At 37.6% G+C, this 18,293-nt stretch overlaps 1 protein-coding gene across 1 annotated transcript in view; it reads right to left on the minus strand.

Moving 5' to 3' along the window:
- The window catches only part of LOC126416454 (UNC93-like protein MFSD11), a 232,532-nt gene that overhangs the window by 14,519 nt on the left and 199,720 nt on the right, over window positions 1-18,293 (minus strand). Inside the window, exons 5-6 of the mRNA XM_050084188.1 lie at window positions 8,791-8,916; window positions 3,543-3,711 (exon numbers count right to left, since the gene is read on the minus strand). Of these exons, the coding sequence (XP_049940145.1) occupies window positions 3,543-3,711; window positions 8,791-8,916 (295 nt within the window). The remainder of the gene's footprint in view (window positions 1-3,542; window positions 3,712-8,790; window positions 8,917-18,293) is intronic.

Below are 18,293 nucleotides of genomic sequence, written 5' to 3' on the forward strand. Positions count from 1 at the left end.
GAACCTTATCACTGACCAAACCTCACAGGTGGCGAGAGAATAAGAGACACCTTTCCGAGGCACTGCTGCCATGGTTCTGTCACCAGGCAGCACCTGTCCAGCTGGTATTTGATTGTCGTCATAGATATGTTGCGCATGCCAATCACGACGGGCACATACTCCTTGGTATACATGGGGAGTTTTCAGTTCAGGTACCAACAGTTCAGTCCCTGAATCATTAGGGGCCTATCACCATGCAGTTACTTGACGACATCCCCCGCTCCGCCCCCCCCCCCCCTCCCCCCCCAAACAGGATGGCTACAATGCTGGATTATGGGTACATTTCCATATTAAAGGGAAGGGTGCAAAATGGAAAGGCACAAGGGTGAAGCATACACTGCACTTCTGGAGAATTTTGAAAATTGGTGTCAGGTCAAACCCAACAATGAGGAATACGTGTTTATTTAATGAAAAGTTGTAGTAAATGCTGGAACTGGAAATTCTAGTCCCAATCATAAACTAAGTCCAAGGAAGATCTGCACCAAGACAACCATCCGATGAAGAGGCAAAGGGGAAGGGGTAGTGGATGTATAAATTGCAGCACAGGAAGGAAGGAATGCCGCAAAGGCTGCGGTCATGTGGCAGCCAACCATGTATTCACAAAGGAGTTCTGAGCTCCCTGCAGGAGGGGGTCTTCCTTTAAGTTGATACTTCAATACCACTACACTCAGCACTACGTCCCAACAACAATTATTTGCACTCATCTGCTTAACTTCATCATTTATTTTTGCTTCTTCTTCTTTCAGGTTGATACTTCAATCCCACTACACTCAGCATTATGTACCAATGCCTATTATTTGTATACATCTACTTACTCAACTTTATCACTCTGATTGCATATTACGATAGCATTTTCACTTGTTATTGTCAGCATATTTAATGATGTTAACTGCAAGCCGTGGTGGCAGCCAATGAAGGCTTTGTTCACCATGATTTTTGAAGACTGTCTTGATGAAATATAATTACACAACAATTTGAAAATTGTCAAGAAGCTAAAAATCTAGCATAGTCACTCATATCATAGTGGTTAACTGAACCACTAAATAACTAATACAACAGAAATATAAAAGTTCATACAGACTGTTTTTATGAAGCTCTATTAACATCATAGTAAAATGCTAAAGATCAACATGACAATGCTAATTTAACCAGGTACAGTTAATAAAAACATGCTAACATAGTTTCTTACATAACATATGGTGTATCTGCAATATTTTATCAAGGCAATCCTCAATTTTATTTTTATTTTTATTATGATGTAAAAATTCTGTGTAGGGCAGTTGTATGAACTTATTAGTGATCTTTGCCATATGATTTGGTGAATCACTTCACCACTAAAATATACTGACCAGCCACAACATTATGACCCCATATCTAACAGCCAGTATGTCCACCTTTGGCACAGATAACAGTGGCGACATGTTGTGACACGGAATGAATGAGGACTTGGTATGTCAATGGAGGGAGCTGGCACCATATCTGCACACACAAGTCACCTAATTCCTATAAATTATGGGGAGGGGGCGATGAGCTCTGAAGCCACATTCAATCACATCTCAAATATTTTCTATTGGGTTCAGACCTGGCGAGTTGGGGGGCCAGCCCATCAATTGGCTTTGCCACTGTGTTCCTTGAACCACTCCATCACACTCCTAGCCTTGTGACATGATGCATTTGTTGAAAAATGCCACTGTTATCAGGAAACATGATTCTCATGAAGGAGTGTATGTAGTCTGCAACTAGTGTACAATACTCCTTGGCTATCACAGTGCCTTACTCGAGCTCCACTGGACCCTTGGATGCCCACGTGAATGTTCCTCAGAGCATAATGGAGCCGCTGCCAGCTTTTCTCCATCCTGCAGTACAGTTGTCAAGGAGCTGCTCCCCTGGAACATGGCTGATTTGTAACCCCCCATTGGCATGATGAAGAAGGTATTGGGATTCATCAGACCACGCAACACTCTGTCGCTGTGCCAACATCCCGTGTCAATGGTCATGTGCAAATTTCAGTCTTAGTTGCTGGTGTCATGGTGTTAAATTGGTACATGCATTGGTCATCGGCTGTGGAAGCCTGTCGTTAGGAGTATCCGGTGAACTGTGTGATCAGACACCCTTGTACTCTGCCCAGCATTAAACTCTGATGTTAGTTCCACTGCAGTTCACTGCCTATCCTGTTTTACCAGTCTGGCCAGCCTATGATCTCTGATATCTGTAATGAGGGTGGCCACTCAATCCCACGTCTGGACTGGGTTGCACCTTGGTTTTGCCGCATGTTGAAGACACTCACCACAGTACTCCTCAAAAACCTGACAAGTTTTGCAGTTTCCAAAATGCTTTTGCCATGCCTCTGCCCCATCACAATCTGCCCTCGGTCAAATTCAGATAGTCTGCGTGTCTTCCTCATTCTACACACGGATAGCACACTCACTGATAGTACACGCAACATGTGTGAGTCTGACTAGCAGCCATTCCTCACTTGGTGATGCTGCTATCACCTGGACAAGTTCATATCAATAGAAAAAAACATTTTAAACTAGCATATTGGAAAGAATGAAGGTTGGTTGGTTGGTCTGCAATATAGAAGGTGTTGCATATACTATATGATGCAAACTGAGGCTACTGTACTTCTTGTAAACAATTAACTTCAGTTTCTTTCCTTTCTGTCTGCCTGTCTGTCTGTCTGTTGTTGTTGTTGTGGCCTTCAGTCCAAAGACTGGTATGATGCAGCTTTCCACACTACTCTATCCAGTTCAAGTCTCTTCATCTCCGAATAATTACTGCAACTACATCCTTTTGAAATTGCTTACTGTATTCATCTCTTGGCCTTCCTCTGTGATATTTACCCCACACACTTCCCTCCAGTATTAAATTGGTGGTCCCTTGACACACCAGAATGTGTCCTATCAACCGATCCCTTCTTCTAGACAGGTTGTGCCACAAATTTCTCTTCTCCCCAGTTCTATTCAGTACCTCCTCATTAGTTATGTCATCTGCCCATCAAATCTTGAGCATTCTTCTGTAGCACCACATTCTGCCTTTACACCAGCAAAGTCATTTGGTGACAATTACAGCTGCAAGTTTGTTGAATTACAGCTCACTCAGATCTTATGTTGACTATAATGGATCATTGCACTGGATAACAAATTGTTTTACTTATTGTTTTATATCAATTGTTTTATATCAATCAATTCTGTTTCTGTAATGTCCTATTTTAGAACAGAAAAAGACTATTTATATCTGGAATTTGGATATGCAAGAATAATAAAAAAAAACCAATGGGATTTTAACAGATTGTTCTGTTCCTATTATTTCTTACCTGAAATTTTGCTGTGGTAGTTATTACAAGTGCTATGCACAAGTACAATGGAATATCGTTCAGTAATGCCCACTTATTTGAAAGAGTATTATGAAGTGACCGTGAAAGAGTATGCAGTGCCATACAATAAGAAAGCAGAAGGAAAGAAATAATTTTCTAATTATTACATGATGAAGAAAATGTTTACCTGCTTGAAATGTAAGCTTCGTCATTAGTATCTTGAAATGGTGCTGAATTAGGCAGATTGAGGAATATGAGAAAAAATGAGAGGAGATGTATTACAAAGCCCATTATTACAATTGGGTCTCTGCCCCATCGTATTGTTTTATGTCCTAAAATTCCAAACAACAATCCACCTGCAAAAAGGTAACAACAGCAGTAAATTAAAATAATGGCAAGCATTACTAGTGAAAGCATATACAACAGTATTGAGCAACAATGTATTAAATTTATATTCTTTGAACATGCTTTGGTTTCTGTCATTCCCATGTTACTTTATACTATTTTATTAATATTACAAACAATTCTCTTGCAGAACAATGCTGACCATTTTCTGAATTCTGGAGTTCTATTCTTCAAAGTATAGCTTATAATTTGAATTTTGTTATTAAAAATATTTAAGCATATGAAATAATTTAAAATTATATGATGCTGTTATCTCATTCATACATCAAGCAAAATAAGCAGATTTCAAAATCTTTCACTGAACAGAAATTCTTTTTCACAACATTCATGTGAGTCAATTCATTCCATGACCTGTACTTCTGTTTAATGCATAACAGGACATACACAACATTTGCCTCATTGAAACAGCCATCAAATGAGTTGTCACATCAGTTTGAGAAGTAAACTTTTTGCATCTGCCAACTAAATAAATAGCTTCATTTGTTTACAAACTGAACTGTCCCATTGGGGCCTGAAACTTCTTATGAGTACTCAAAACTGCATTGTCCAATTAGTTTTTAAGTATAGTAAGTTTTTTCTCTGGAATAACAAAGTAGCTGACAAGAACTATTTACAGAACAGCTACCATGGCAACAATCACCCACAGAATGAGCTAGGCCATGCACTCTGTTCTCTTCATCAGTGTCACATGGTTACCAATACATAGTGAAGAATTGCAACATGTAATGTAACTGTTATAATTAATTTTTTGCTCACTTTGTCTTTGTGTGCAGCATGTATACTTCTTGCAAGAGAATGTTAAAGCTGACAGTGAAAGTGGACAGGAAAGCAGTAAGGCTAGCATGGCCCTGCAAAGAGAATTCAGTAAAAAAAAAAAAAAAAAATAGTGAATGTCTCCACGGACAACATTGCTTCCCTCCTTGTTCACCTAGACTGAAGTGACAGTCACTTTCTGATCCAAATAAATCTTATAGTTCATGATACCATCTGGTGTTCCTTCTGTTCCATCTGTAATATTCATCCACTGTGTTTGCAGCCTTCCCATTCGCCAACCTTGTTGCTTTCATCCTTTATGAATGCCCAAACCACTTAGTTCAAAATTATCTGACTTGCTCTATTAGTTTTCTTAATTTGTCCAGTTTTGTTTTCTGTACTGCAGAACTCAAGAGCTACTCTCTGACACCTGTAGTTGTAATGAGTTGCTCTTTATAGCTTTTCTTAGCCTTGATTTGATGTAGGTGTTGTTCATAACTGATTTTCATTTTCTTGGCATTTTGGGATCCCACAAAAGTAGACTAACATGTTGATGGAAATATGAGATCTTCTGAACACTATTTACAACTTCCTTCACGGCCAGACTGTCTTGAGATATTACACTACCAAGGTAGGCAGGATTTTCCACCTTTCCCGGGGAGCAATAACCTAACTTGATGTTTGCTGGTTACTCTTTACTATTCACTGCCAATACTACTGTTTGGCTTCACTTAGTTTTAGACCTTATTTCTGAAATTTATCAATCCATTTGTCCAGCTCAACTGTATTTCCACCACTTTTTCTTCCTGGGTCACAAAATCATACACAAAATCCAAAGGATTTAGTTATGCATTGTATTTCTTGATGTTCATTATGTCATTCATGATAATGATAAAGAGAAATGGCAATAAGGCATTACCTTTATGAATGTCACTTAGTCTGAAACTGGGGTGAATGACTTTTGCCAAATTGCAATTGCTAGTACTGTGCTCATAAACATTTAATCTTCCCCACTAAACCTGCAAGCAACTTTTATTTATTTTTTACAACATAATGTACTTTCTCAATATCAAGGACCACAAGGGGCCAATCATTCACTTTTCTCTTGGTATTTCTCCATTAACGTAAGGACACCGGATATTATATCTGCTATTGACTTTTTGTGGCCCAGATCCATACTGTTACTCTTCTAACTGTGGTTCCAATATTGTTTTTAATATCTGCTCCAGGAGCTTCTCAAGAATCTTCAGACTATGTGAAAGAAATGCAGTTCCTCGAAAGGTAGAAAACTTTTGATGATTACCTTTCCTGAACAGAGATGTAACAACACCTTTGCTCCAATCTTTCAGCATTGTGTTGTCCTTCCATGCTGCACTGAGTATTCTATACAGCCACTGTATACCTTGGGCCACTTCTGCTTTAGTCTTTTTCACATTAATTCCTGGTGATTTCCTATTCAGTATAATCTTAAGTGCTGCTTCAGTCTATGCCCACATGATTGCAGGTTTTCTATAATTGGCTGGTATCTGTCTAGATGATCAAAATAGTTCTTCATGACCTCCCCAACCTCGTGCTCCATCGTGACTAGATTTTGATTGACATCCTACATCACCTTTATGCTAACCAAAGACTTTAGTTCATTATTCACTACTCTGAACAGCTATCCTATATTATTTTTGCTGTGTTCCTCCAGCTTTTGGGTATATTTCATGAATACTACGCAGTTGTGCTACTTAAAGTCAGTGGTCACTGTTAAGGTTCTCACTTTGTATAGCCTTGACATCAGTCACAAGTCTACTGCTTCATCAGCAATGATGTTATCAGTGATAGATTGGAATGGTCCTACCCTTAAACCAAGTGTTTTGCACAACTAACCCACTCCTCATTCAGGAGCATAGGAGATGATGATCTGCATTTCTTTGAGCATAGCTATGTGGTCCAACACTTTTTTAAATGCTGTTCTACCTGACTTAAGCTGCACATTTAGGTCTCTCTCTCTCTCTCTCTCTCTCTCTCTCTCTCTCTCTCTCCATTCAGAGGCTGTCTCTTCAGGGTCTACCTGGAAACATATCTCTGGTGTATCCAGACTTGGGTGCATTTAAGTGTATCAAAGTTAACTTCTCCTACGCCACACGAATTGTTGCCTTCTCAATCCTCTTGTTGGCATACTGAATATCTGTTGGCCTTTGTAATCCTACACTAATATCAGAACAACACCATTTCTCATCTCTTTCTTGTTCCTATGTCAGTTGAATGGTTAGATCTTTCTCAACTATCTCTTTTTCTGCTTAATTTCACTAAATCTGAGGGCTGGTATCTTTCTATTCTTCTCGAAACCCACCGATTTTCATTTTTCTCAGTCAATGTTATTATATTTATTGTCTCTATTTGTGTCTGTAATCTTCTTTGAAATTTTTGCACCATTTCAAGTCCTGGATTATCACTAAGCTGTGTGCCATCTTGCTTGGCATATGTCTGTGGGTACTGCTTAGTCCAAGAATTGGATATTCCAAGGTCCATTTCACATTTAGAAGCAACCAATTCAATCCTCCCTCTATCTGGCTTCTTAGGCCTAAGACTACAGTGGATTTTCTGTCACAGTTGGTCTGCTTTAGCCTTTAACAGTCCTCTGCACCATGTGGATGGCAGCAGGTTTTTAATTGAAAATGTGTCATTTACAAAACCTTCAACAGTTCTCCTACAGGAGAATTCCTCTATCTGAAGCAGTTGATCCTCCCTTAGTTCAAAAAGTAAGGTAATGGCTGCCTCACCTTCAGCCAGACAGTCGCAGGCACTACTGCCTAATGTCACATACAATAGCAGGATGATCCTGACCTGATATATCTTAGTAATTATGTAAAACTATTTGATTTTTTATTGATTGATTTTGATATTAGACGGAATACGGGCACCAGAGATGCAATAGGGCTCCTACGAATCTTAGGAGAAAGGTTTATTGAAAAAGGAAGAGACCTATATATGTGCTTCATCGATTTAGAAAAGGCATTTGACAATGTGGTTTGGGACAAGCTGGCGACTATTATGAGGGAAAAGAGAGTGGACTGGAAAACCAGAAGACTTATAAACTCATTGTACCTTAATCAAAAAGTTTCAGTTAAAGTGAGAGGAGAAAGTACAAACTGGATCAGACTAGGGAAAGGAGTAAGACAAGGATGCTGTTTATCACCTACTCTTTTCAACCTGTACTTGGAAAATATGATTGACCAATGCTCATTAGATGACAAAGGAGTAGAAATTGGAGGAAGAAGAGTAGGGTGCTTGAGATTTGCTGATGACATGGTCCTTCTAGCCACAGGGGAAAAAGAATTACAGGATTTGGTGGACACCATTGCAACTAACGGAAAAAAATATGGAATGAAAATTAACACAAATAAAACAAAAGTATTGGCAATAGGAGGAAATAAGGAACTAAAAATTGTGCTGAAAGGAGAAACACTAGAACAGGTGCAAAATTTTAAGTATCTTGGAAGCAGGATAGACACCGACTGGAAGTGCACCACAGAAATTAAAACAAGGATAGCAATGGCAAAAGAGGCGTTTTATAAGAAAAGGAGAATCTTCTGCAGCGGTATGGACAGAGAACTCAGAAAGAGACTCATAAAATGTCTTGTATGGAGTGTTCTTCTATATGGCGCTGAAACATGGACTATGAGGAAAAAAGACAGAGAAAGGCTGGAGGCTTTTGAGATCTGGACATGGCGGAAGATGGAAGGAATAAGTTGGATGGACAGAGTAAAAAATGAAGAGGTACTGAGAAGAGTGGGAGAGAAAAGGCAGTTACTAGATGTAATAAAGAGAAGAAAAAGAAATTGGATTGGACATATATTAAGAAAAAATGACGGACTGATAAAAACAGTTTTAGAAGGTTATGTAGAAACGAAAAGGAAGCGAGGAAGGAAGAGATTCCAGATACTGGATGACATGATGGACGGTACAACATACAGCAGCCTTAAGAAGGAAGCAATGGATCGCAGAAAATGGAGAGGCAAAGGACCTGCTAATATAGCAGATAACTGATGATGATGATGATGATTTGATTTTTGTGTGTGAAACTATAAAATTTAATGATTTACATTTAGCAGAGAAAAACTTGAAACAAACATATTATACACATTGCAGCAGAATTTTATTTGTATGTTTGTTATCTACGTCTACAACAGATGGTTGGGCAAAAAATCAATCAATTAATAGTGATGATATACTTGCAAATAAAATTTTGGATGATAATATGCTGTGAACAGATTAACCAGTCTCACCTGTGACTTCACCAACACCAATAAATATTCCAGACAACCCCACAAGCTGCTTTGCATTTGGCCCAATCTGAAGAGTGAATCCTACACTTGGCCCATATACTCCACTGAAGAACGAAAGTTCAATTCCTGTAGAAATAAAAAATATATACAATTTGTTTGCACTAGTGCAAGGCTTAGACAACTATAACTTCTCAGCTGTGAAATGAAAATGAAGGCAAAGCAACTAGGACATTTGATACTAAATACACAGAGTGAATCATGAAGAGATGCAAATATTTTAATATGTTATTCTACAAGTAAAACTAAAGAAAACAGTTCACATAAACAAAGGTCTGCAAATGATTGGTTATGGAGTTACACGTAATGAAAGATTTTGCCAGAAATTTAGCAGCTTTGCTACTATGAAGCCATCGCAAAACTGTACAAGATTAAAGTAAAGAATGACTTCCATTTATTTTGTTGTTATTGATCTGGTGAATCTAATGAAACATGTCCCAGATGTGTATCTGCAGTACTTTTCCAGAACATCCATAGAAGCAAAGATGTAATTTCATAAAATTTTTAATTTATTAACTACCACACAACCGCACACAAAGTTTTCAACAGAAGTTGTAGAGAATTTAATTTTGGAAAAATGATGGTAATAGCATTAACTGAAACTGCATGAATGTGGCAGATAATCTGCTTTTATTGATACCATAGCACACGTGAATTCATGTTAAACCAGAAAAAAACAAAGCTCAGTGTTAAGGAAGTTGTACAGTGTACATACAACTTCATAATACATGTTCAAAAATGTCTCCATCGAGTTCAATGCATTTAGCTGCACATGTATGAACAAATTTTGTTGCTCATTCCCATTTCACAGGGTTGTTCTTAATTTCATATTTGCTTCTCTGGATGTTCTGGATAGCTACTGCAGATACATGTCTGGGAAATGTTTTATTAGATTCACCAGACTGAACCACAAAGTAAATGAAAATTGTGATTTACTTTAACCTTGTACAGTTTTGCCATGGCTTCATATTAGCAAAGTTGCTAAATATCAGGCAAAATCTTTTATTAGCCATAACTCCGTAACCAAACGTTAGTGGACCTATGTTTATATGAACTTTTTTCTTTAGTTTTACTTGTAGAATAACATATATTTGCATATCATCTTGAAGCACCCTGTATACTTTAATATATGTACTAGTAATAGCAGTGTCCCACAAAAAACTGGTATTGCATTTAATATATAAGTATAATATATTATGACAGATCACTAATCTCATAAAATGGAAGAGGAGCTCTATCTTCAACACCCCCTTCTGTTCAGTGATTATTGATCTGTCAGCATTTTCCAGTCTTGATTTTTCCATCATGATATTCTAGTTAGTTAATTAATTAAACAGAAATTTTATAGATCAGAACTGTAAAGGGAATAAAATGTTCTCAGTTTTCAAGCCGCGTCAACTCGAATAAAATCCTCGAGCTTTCAATGACCATCTCCGCCATCGTCATCAGGAGTTCACTGACTGCTGGGGCTGCTACGGTTTCTCGCTTATATAGGCATGACGACTTCATCAGCAGCCAATCAGATAGACCCAATGTGGTGTACGTGCGTGAGTCGACCCGGACAGCTAGGGGAGCTATCGCCCATGGCAGCACCGGTGACATCAGGTGGCGCCTGCCCTTGGCACACGCATCACATTTGGTCTATCTGATTGGCTGCTAATGATGTCATCATGCCTATATAAGTGACAAACCGTAGCAGCCCCAGCAGTCAGTGAATTCCTGACGAGGATGGCAGAGATGCTCATCGAAAGCTCGAGGATTTTTATTTGAATTGACGCGGCTTGAAAACTGAGAACGTTTTATTCATGTATGCTATCACAAAAGACTACGAGGACACAGAACTGTAAAAACTTTAATGGTCTGCAACATATACATTTTGGAAATGATACTGGGAAATTGTATGTGGTTGCATGCTAGTCCTTTACTACTTCTGTCCCAAAGTCAGTTTATGTGGAAAACAACATGTTGCCCAGTAAAAACAACATGTTGCCCAGTAAAATTCTAACACAGACAAGCATAAAGATTCAGTCTTGCCACATTAAAAAAAAATATTTCAGCATTCTACTACATTTTACAGATAAAGATATAAAAATTTGCAAGTGTTATTATTTTAAAATATTATGTAAGAAACTTACTGATACGCTCATACAATTACCTCTTTGCCATGTCATTGTCATTAATCCATACAAAGTTATTGCTAATTTTACATGATAAATTTGAATGAGGTCGTGTCAAGGTAAAAAGCAAGGCTGTCATCACAATGAACATTAGTTTGGATGTCGTAGTGCTTTCTGCTGTGAGTAGTTCAAATTGTTGTACAATATCCTCATCTTAAGTGCCTTATACAGCCGTCTAGTAAGGAAGTTACAGCATTCATTCATCTACATCTACATGGATACTCTGCAATCACTCTTAAGTGCCTGACAGAGGGTTCACGGAACCACCTTCACAATATTTCTCTATTATTTCAATCTCTAACAGCATGTGGAAAAAACAAATACCCATATTTTTCTGTGTGAGCTCTGATTTCCCTTATTTTATTATGATGATTGTTCCTCCTTACTTAGGTTGGCATCAACAAATTATTTTCTCATTCAGAGGAGAAAGTTGGTGATTGAAATTTCGTGAGAAGATTCTACTGCAATGAAAAACGCCTTTGTTTTAATGATGTCCACCCCAAATCCTATATCACATCAGTGACACCGTCTCCCTTATTTCTCGATAATACAAAATGTGCTGTTCTTCTTTGAACTTTCTGGATGTACTCCATTAACCTTGTCTGCTAACGATCCCACACCATGCAGCTGTACTTCAAAAGAGGACAGACAAGTTTACTGTACACAGTTGCTTTAATAGATCTGTTTCGTCTTCTAAGTGTTCTGCCTGTAAAATGCAATCTACAGTTAGCCTTCCCCACAATATTTTTTGCGTGTTTTTTCCAATTTAAATTGGTCATAGGTGTAATTCCTAGGTATTTAGTGGAATTTACTGCCTTTAGATTTGACTGATTTATTATGTAACTGAAGTTTAATGGATTCCTTTAAGTACTCATGTGAATGCCCTCACCCTTTTCATTATTTAGGGTCAACTGCCAATTTTTGCACCATACAGATATCTTTTCTAACTCATTTTGCAATTTCGTTTTATATTCTGATGACTTTCCTAGCTGATAAATGACAGCATCTTCTGCAAATGAACTGAATTGGCTGCTAAGATTGTCTCCTAAATTGTTTATACAGATAAGGAGCAGCAGAGGGCCTGTAACAGAAATCACTTCTGGTTTACTCAATGACTTTATATCAGTTACTACAAACTGTTCTGTAAATCCCTTTAAGGAAGAGGATATTCCGAGAAATGAGTCAAGAAAGCAAGCAAACAATTGAAACTTAATCTGTGTACTTTACTGACAATAAGCTATCATCAAACTTATTAATGCTATGAATGATTATGCTAGCTGAATTTAATAATGTAAATCAGAAAGAAAGGATCTACTTTAGACACAGAGCATCACACTAACAAAAACGGAGGCCTCTGAATAATATGTGCATATTTAAGCAAATGGGTCACTACATGGCTTTCCATAAACATAAAATGAGCTAAAGTATTCTCAAAAATCTATTTGAGAGGATCTTTCTGGAGTCTGATACTGAATGGAGTCTGAGGAAGACAGAAAAATAATGATGTAGCCATGTACTGCCAAGTGCGAAGCACGTCTTTGTTCTTATAAAGAGAAGATCCAGCATCGGTGGCCACGAAGAGGGTCATGTGCATATGAATTGTGTGTGTGTGTGTGTGTGTGTGTGTGTGTGTGTGTGTGTGTGTGTGTGTGTGTGTGTGTTGTCTATTTTAGAAAGAGATCTTTTGGTCAAAATCTCACATCTTTGTCAGTCTTTTTATTGTGCCTGACTGCGACTCAAAATATCCACTATATGGCGAGTAGCAATCTATCCTTTTTATAATATTGACAAAAATCATAAAATAGTATAAAAAGAATGTTCTAAAAACATTGTTTACTATACTGGGTGTATCTCTTAAAAACACTCAATTTATTATGGTATTTTAGCAGCTATTTGTAATATATACTGCACTATGTGGATGGAGTTACCCCAAACAAATGCTGCCCATAATGCATTTCATGTGGTGCTAATTGTCAAATGAAAACTTTGCCTGGTTTCTCACAAGTTAATTTTTTTTTTTAATGTGAATTTTTCATGCTCGTCTTATAGAACAGACCCCAGTTAGTTTCAGCCAATACTCAATTTAACAATATGTTTTAACATAGATGGCAAAAAATGAATAATAACCAGTACTCAAGCAGCAAATGATGATACAAACATTGCAATAAATAGTAAATCAAATACAAATTTAGAAAGGGCAGCTAATCAAATTTTTACTGACATTAATATGTGGTTCATACCCAATTCACTGTCATTAAACTTTCAAAAGATCCTCTATATGCAGTTCAGAACTTCCAAGAGATTTCCTTCTGGTGTGTGTGTATACAATATGATGAAATGGAAATAGAAGAAGTTGAGAGTGTAAAATTCTTGGGATTACAACTTGATAATAAATTCAGTTGGGAGCAACATACTAATGAACTGCTAAAGCGCCTAAACAAGTCTGTTTTCGCAATGCGAATGATGTCAGACATAGGAGATATAAAATTAAAAAACGCATATTTTGCTTATTTTCACTCCATTATGTCATATGGTACCATATTCTAGGGTAACGCCACAAACAGAGAAAATTTTTTTTAGAGTACATAAGCGTATAATAAGAGTAATGAGTAGTGTAAATCCAAGAACATCATGTCAAAACCTATTCAAAGAATTGGGCATATTAACCACAGATTCTCAGTATATTTATTCCTTAATGAAGTTTGTTGTAAATAATACATCTCTTTTTCCAACTAACAGCTTAGTACACAGTATCAATACTAGGAATAAGAATGATACACATAAATATTTAAAATCACTTACTCTTGCCCAGAAAGGAGTCCAGTATTCAGCAACGCATATTTTCAACAAGTTACCAGCAACCATTAAGAGTTTAGTTTCAGACAAGGCACAATTTAAACATAATTTAAAAGAATTTTTGGTGGCCAACTCCTTCTATTCCATCCACGAGTTTCTCAACAAGTGCAGTAGACCATTTTAATGAAAATTTATTATACTTTAATTTTTGACAATACTTGGTTGTAACAGCCAAGTAACTACCTACTGTGTGAATGATGGATGTATGGAAAGCAGATTTAAGTCTTAAGTCTGTAAATAGTGGAAGTTTAATTTTAAATCTTGTACATAATCTGACTGTTCTTAACTGAGGATCACTGAAATGAATAATTTACTTTAATTTCTGACAATACTTGGTTGTAATAGCCAAGAAACTAGCAAATGTCTGAATGATGGATTTAATAGTTGCAGATGTAAGTATCAAACCTGTAAATATTAGAAGTTTAAATTTAATTCATGTAGGTAATTTTACTGTTTATTGACTGAGGATCATTAAAATTAATGAAACTCAAGTTTTTCTAATTACATTTTTGTAATGTGTTTATCTGACATGTTCCATACCCAGGAGGATTCCCTCTTTTATGGATCTATGGAATGCATAATTAATCTAATCTAATCAACAGTGAAGTGCTGACAGCAGTGTAGACAGACAGTGGAAGATGTGGGAACAAATGTATGCAGTTATGAAATGTGCTAAAGTATATGTCAATTGAACTGGATGCTGCACTAGACTAATTTGGGAATACTGTATTAAAATACACTGGTTTTCTTTTTTTTGTAGGAGAAACATAACCAATTTTCTGTTGACATTGTCACAAGAAACACAGGAGCAGTACTTGTTTAAGGTGAGTATTACACATTGCAAAAACAGAACTGCAAATATCTGGGGAAATACCAAAGACAATGCACCTGATGACTCTTAGGAGAGAGACCTGATTTGTATAAATAATGCCTCTGAGTAAAATAATCATTTGCACCCTTGAAAGCCTCATACATATTGTTTAAACAGCCATCAACATTCCTGAACCTAAACAACATAGCCATACAGGAAGTCTAGTTCTAAATACTCTGGAACTTTTCCAGATAGCAAATTCCAGTGTTTCTGTAAAGGAAATGCCTAAGAGAGACATATATGTAACTAACAAAGTAATTATCCTGAATAGATAAAATTAGAAATGACATACACAATTAATAAGAGTTTAAGCCTCAGAGATGTGGATGAAGTGAAGGTACATGTCAGCTAACTAGCTTTTACCAATTAATCTCTAATAGACATAACATGATTAGTTTCCGTAGCTATACAGTGCACACTATGTGCTTCCACAAACTAAAAGAAACTTAATAAAATTAGTAAAAAGACGCTACTTGGAAAAAGTAAGTAATATTTGTTCATCTGTTACCACATTATGTGATCAGAGTATCTGGACACCTGGCTGAAAATGTCTTACAAGTTCATGGCACCCTCCTTTGGTAATGCTGGAATTCAGTATGTTGTTGGCCCACCCTTAGCCTTGATGACAGCTTCCAAACTCACAGGCATACATTCAATAAGGTGCTGGAAGGTTTCTTGGGGAATGACAGCGCATTCTTCACGGAGTGCTGCACTGAGGAGAGGTATCGATGTCGGTTGGTGAGGCCTGGCATGAAGTCAGCGTTCCAAAGCATCCCAAAGGTGTTCTATAGGATTCAGGTCAGTACTCTGTGCAGGCCAGTCCATTACAGGGATGTTATTGTCATGTAATCAATCCGCCACAGGCCGTCCATTATGAACAGGTGCCAGATCATGTTGAAAGATGCAATCACCATCCTCAAATTGCTCTTCAACAGTGAGAAGCAAGAAGATGCTTAAAACATCAATGTAGGCCTATGCTGTGATAGTGCCATGCAAAACAACAAGGGGTGCAAGTCCCCTCCAGAAAAAACATGACCACACCATAACACCACCGCCTCCGAATTTTACTGTTGGCACTACACACGCTGGCAGATGATGTTCACTGGGCATTTGGCATACCCACACCCTGCCATTGGATCGTCACATTGCGTATCGTGATTTGTCATTCCAGACAATGTTTTTCCACTGTTCAATCGTCCAGTGTTTACACTCCTTACACCAAGCAAGGCATTGTTTGGCGTTTACCGGTGTGACTTTCTGGTTTATGAGCAGCCGCTTGACCATGAAATCCAAGTTTTTCTCACCTCCCACCTAAGTGTCATGGTACTTGCAGTGGATCCTGATGCAGTTTGGAATTCCTGTGTGATGGTCTGGGTAGATATCTGCCTATTACACATTACAACCCTCTTCAACTGTCGGCGGTCTCTGTCAGTCAACAGATGAGGTCAGCCTGTGCACTTTTGTGCTGTATGTGTCCCTTCACATTTCCACTTGACTAGCACTTCGGAAACAGTGGACCTATGGATGTTTAGGAGTGTGGAAACTTGTATACAGACGTATGATACAAGTGACACCCAATCACCTGACTACATTTGAATTCTGCGAGTTATGCGGAGTGCCCCATTCTGCTCTCTCATGATGTCTAATGACTACTGAGGTTGCTGATATGGAGTACCTGGCAGAAAGTGATAGCACAATGTTTTGGAGGTGTCCGGATACTTTTGATCACATAGTGTATTTGCCTCATGATCTGCATGGCTCTGATAGTTATCACAAAATAATCATTACCTATATGCTATAATAATGGTGAATATTGTAAGTTCAAATATTATTAACATAAGTTTTTCATACATGAATATCAATAAATAAACAATTTGTAAAAATAAGTAGCTAATACGATGTACACTTTTTTTTATTCTACTAAGATTACCAGAGTCTTGCTTTACTTCTGCTAGCAGCTTGTCATAGGCTGCAGCATAACGGAATACATTGTTCGGACTTGAAACACGTATGTAACGCAGCAGCGATGGCGAGGCATTGTAGCATCTGTGACCAGAGAGTATGCGCTTGACCGCGCGAGTGTTGCGAGCGGTTCTCAGTCAGTCAGTAGTCGTTGCTCAGGCTGTTAGTAGCTGTAGGCCAGTGCAGTACAGTAGTCGTTGCGAGTCTGTAGCTCTGTCTAGTTGAGAGCAGTACTCAGTCTGTAGTCGTCTTGCAGAGCGGTCGGTCAGTAGTAGCAGCCCAGTGCGGTTGTGTGATGTAGGCGGTCGGCAACAATGGTCAAGATGAGGAATAAGGTATACTGTTAATTAATATAATCATTAGATAATGAAAAATTTTATTTATTGTAATTATTCTCCAACAAGTCTCCCAATAATAATTTTTTATTTCAAAAGCATTTTTTTCAAAAGTGTAATTTTTTTTGAACTAAAGATCTCGTTGCACTTCCCTTTTCACTCCACTTCTTTAAAAGAAAATTTTTTAGTAAAATCACAAAAAAGGAGAATATTATTATTTGCAATGCAGTTCCTCCAAGCGGTGCGCAACAACAAGAGCAGATATGTAACGTCCATTTATTCTGAGGTAAAACTTGAATTCTGATTGTTTTACACAGGGCCAAAGACCGATATTTCGATTTAATTGTATTTTCTTGTCACTGAACGGACTTTAAATTTTGTGAAGAATTTATATTTGAGTCAGATTGCGTATTTCACATTTTTGTTGCCATTGTCAGTACATTTGATTGTGGGCAGGTTACGCTTAGAGCCATGTCCATCAGCATTTCTAATTAGTATCGTTATTTTCTTTTAAAATTTTTGTGGGGAGGTTACACTTGGCTCCCATTTCTATTAAGTATTGCTATATTTTCTTATATAAAAAATTGCGGTGGGAGGTTACACTTGGCGACACCCAGTCCAGGATCGTATTTCGTTGAGAGTCTTTTGAGCAACAGTCAGATATCTGCTCTTATTTGCTTAAGTATAATTAGGATTTGGCGCAACGCTTTTATTAATCTTGTGACTTTCCTTCTACAGGTCAACGGCAATTTGTTGCTTTGTTGTATTTGTGTGTTGCTTTTGCATTGTGTTTATTTGTTTTGTGAAAAATTTTGACTATTGTAAAAATGCCGCGAAAGACTGTGAATAGTGTATCGCGAGGTATTATGAATGAAATTACCGACTTCAACAACGTGACCGATAGTAATTGTGATACGCAGCGTAATGATGACAATCCTGCGTTCACTAACAATCAGTGCATTCCAACCACTAATGATGACTTTTACCTTAATGATGAACAAACGAATTCAATTGTCTCGTCTGTTAACTCGACGACAATTGATGACGCGGAGCGGTCTATAGTAATGAGCGCTGCCGAGCTTAACACAACCGATTTAGTAAATTCACGTGACGAGCAGACAAATTTGTCTAATGAAGATGAACAGATCACACAAAGTAGGACGGATTTATTTAATTCCGAAACAATGACTGACAGTGTACGTCCGACTGATAAACCTTTCTGTGAATTACAGAATGACCAAATGG

Source organism: Schistocerca serialis, chromosome 8, assembly GCF_023864345.2.
Source record: "Schistocerca serialis cubense isolate TAMUIC-IGC-003099 chromosome 8, iqSchSeri2.2, whole genome shotgun sequence".
In the NCBI taxonomy this organism is placed as follows: domain Eukaryota; kingdom Metazoa; phylum Arthropoda; class Insecta; order Orthoptera; family Acrididae; genus Schistocerca; species Schistocerca serialis.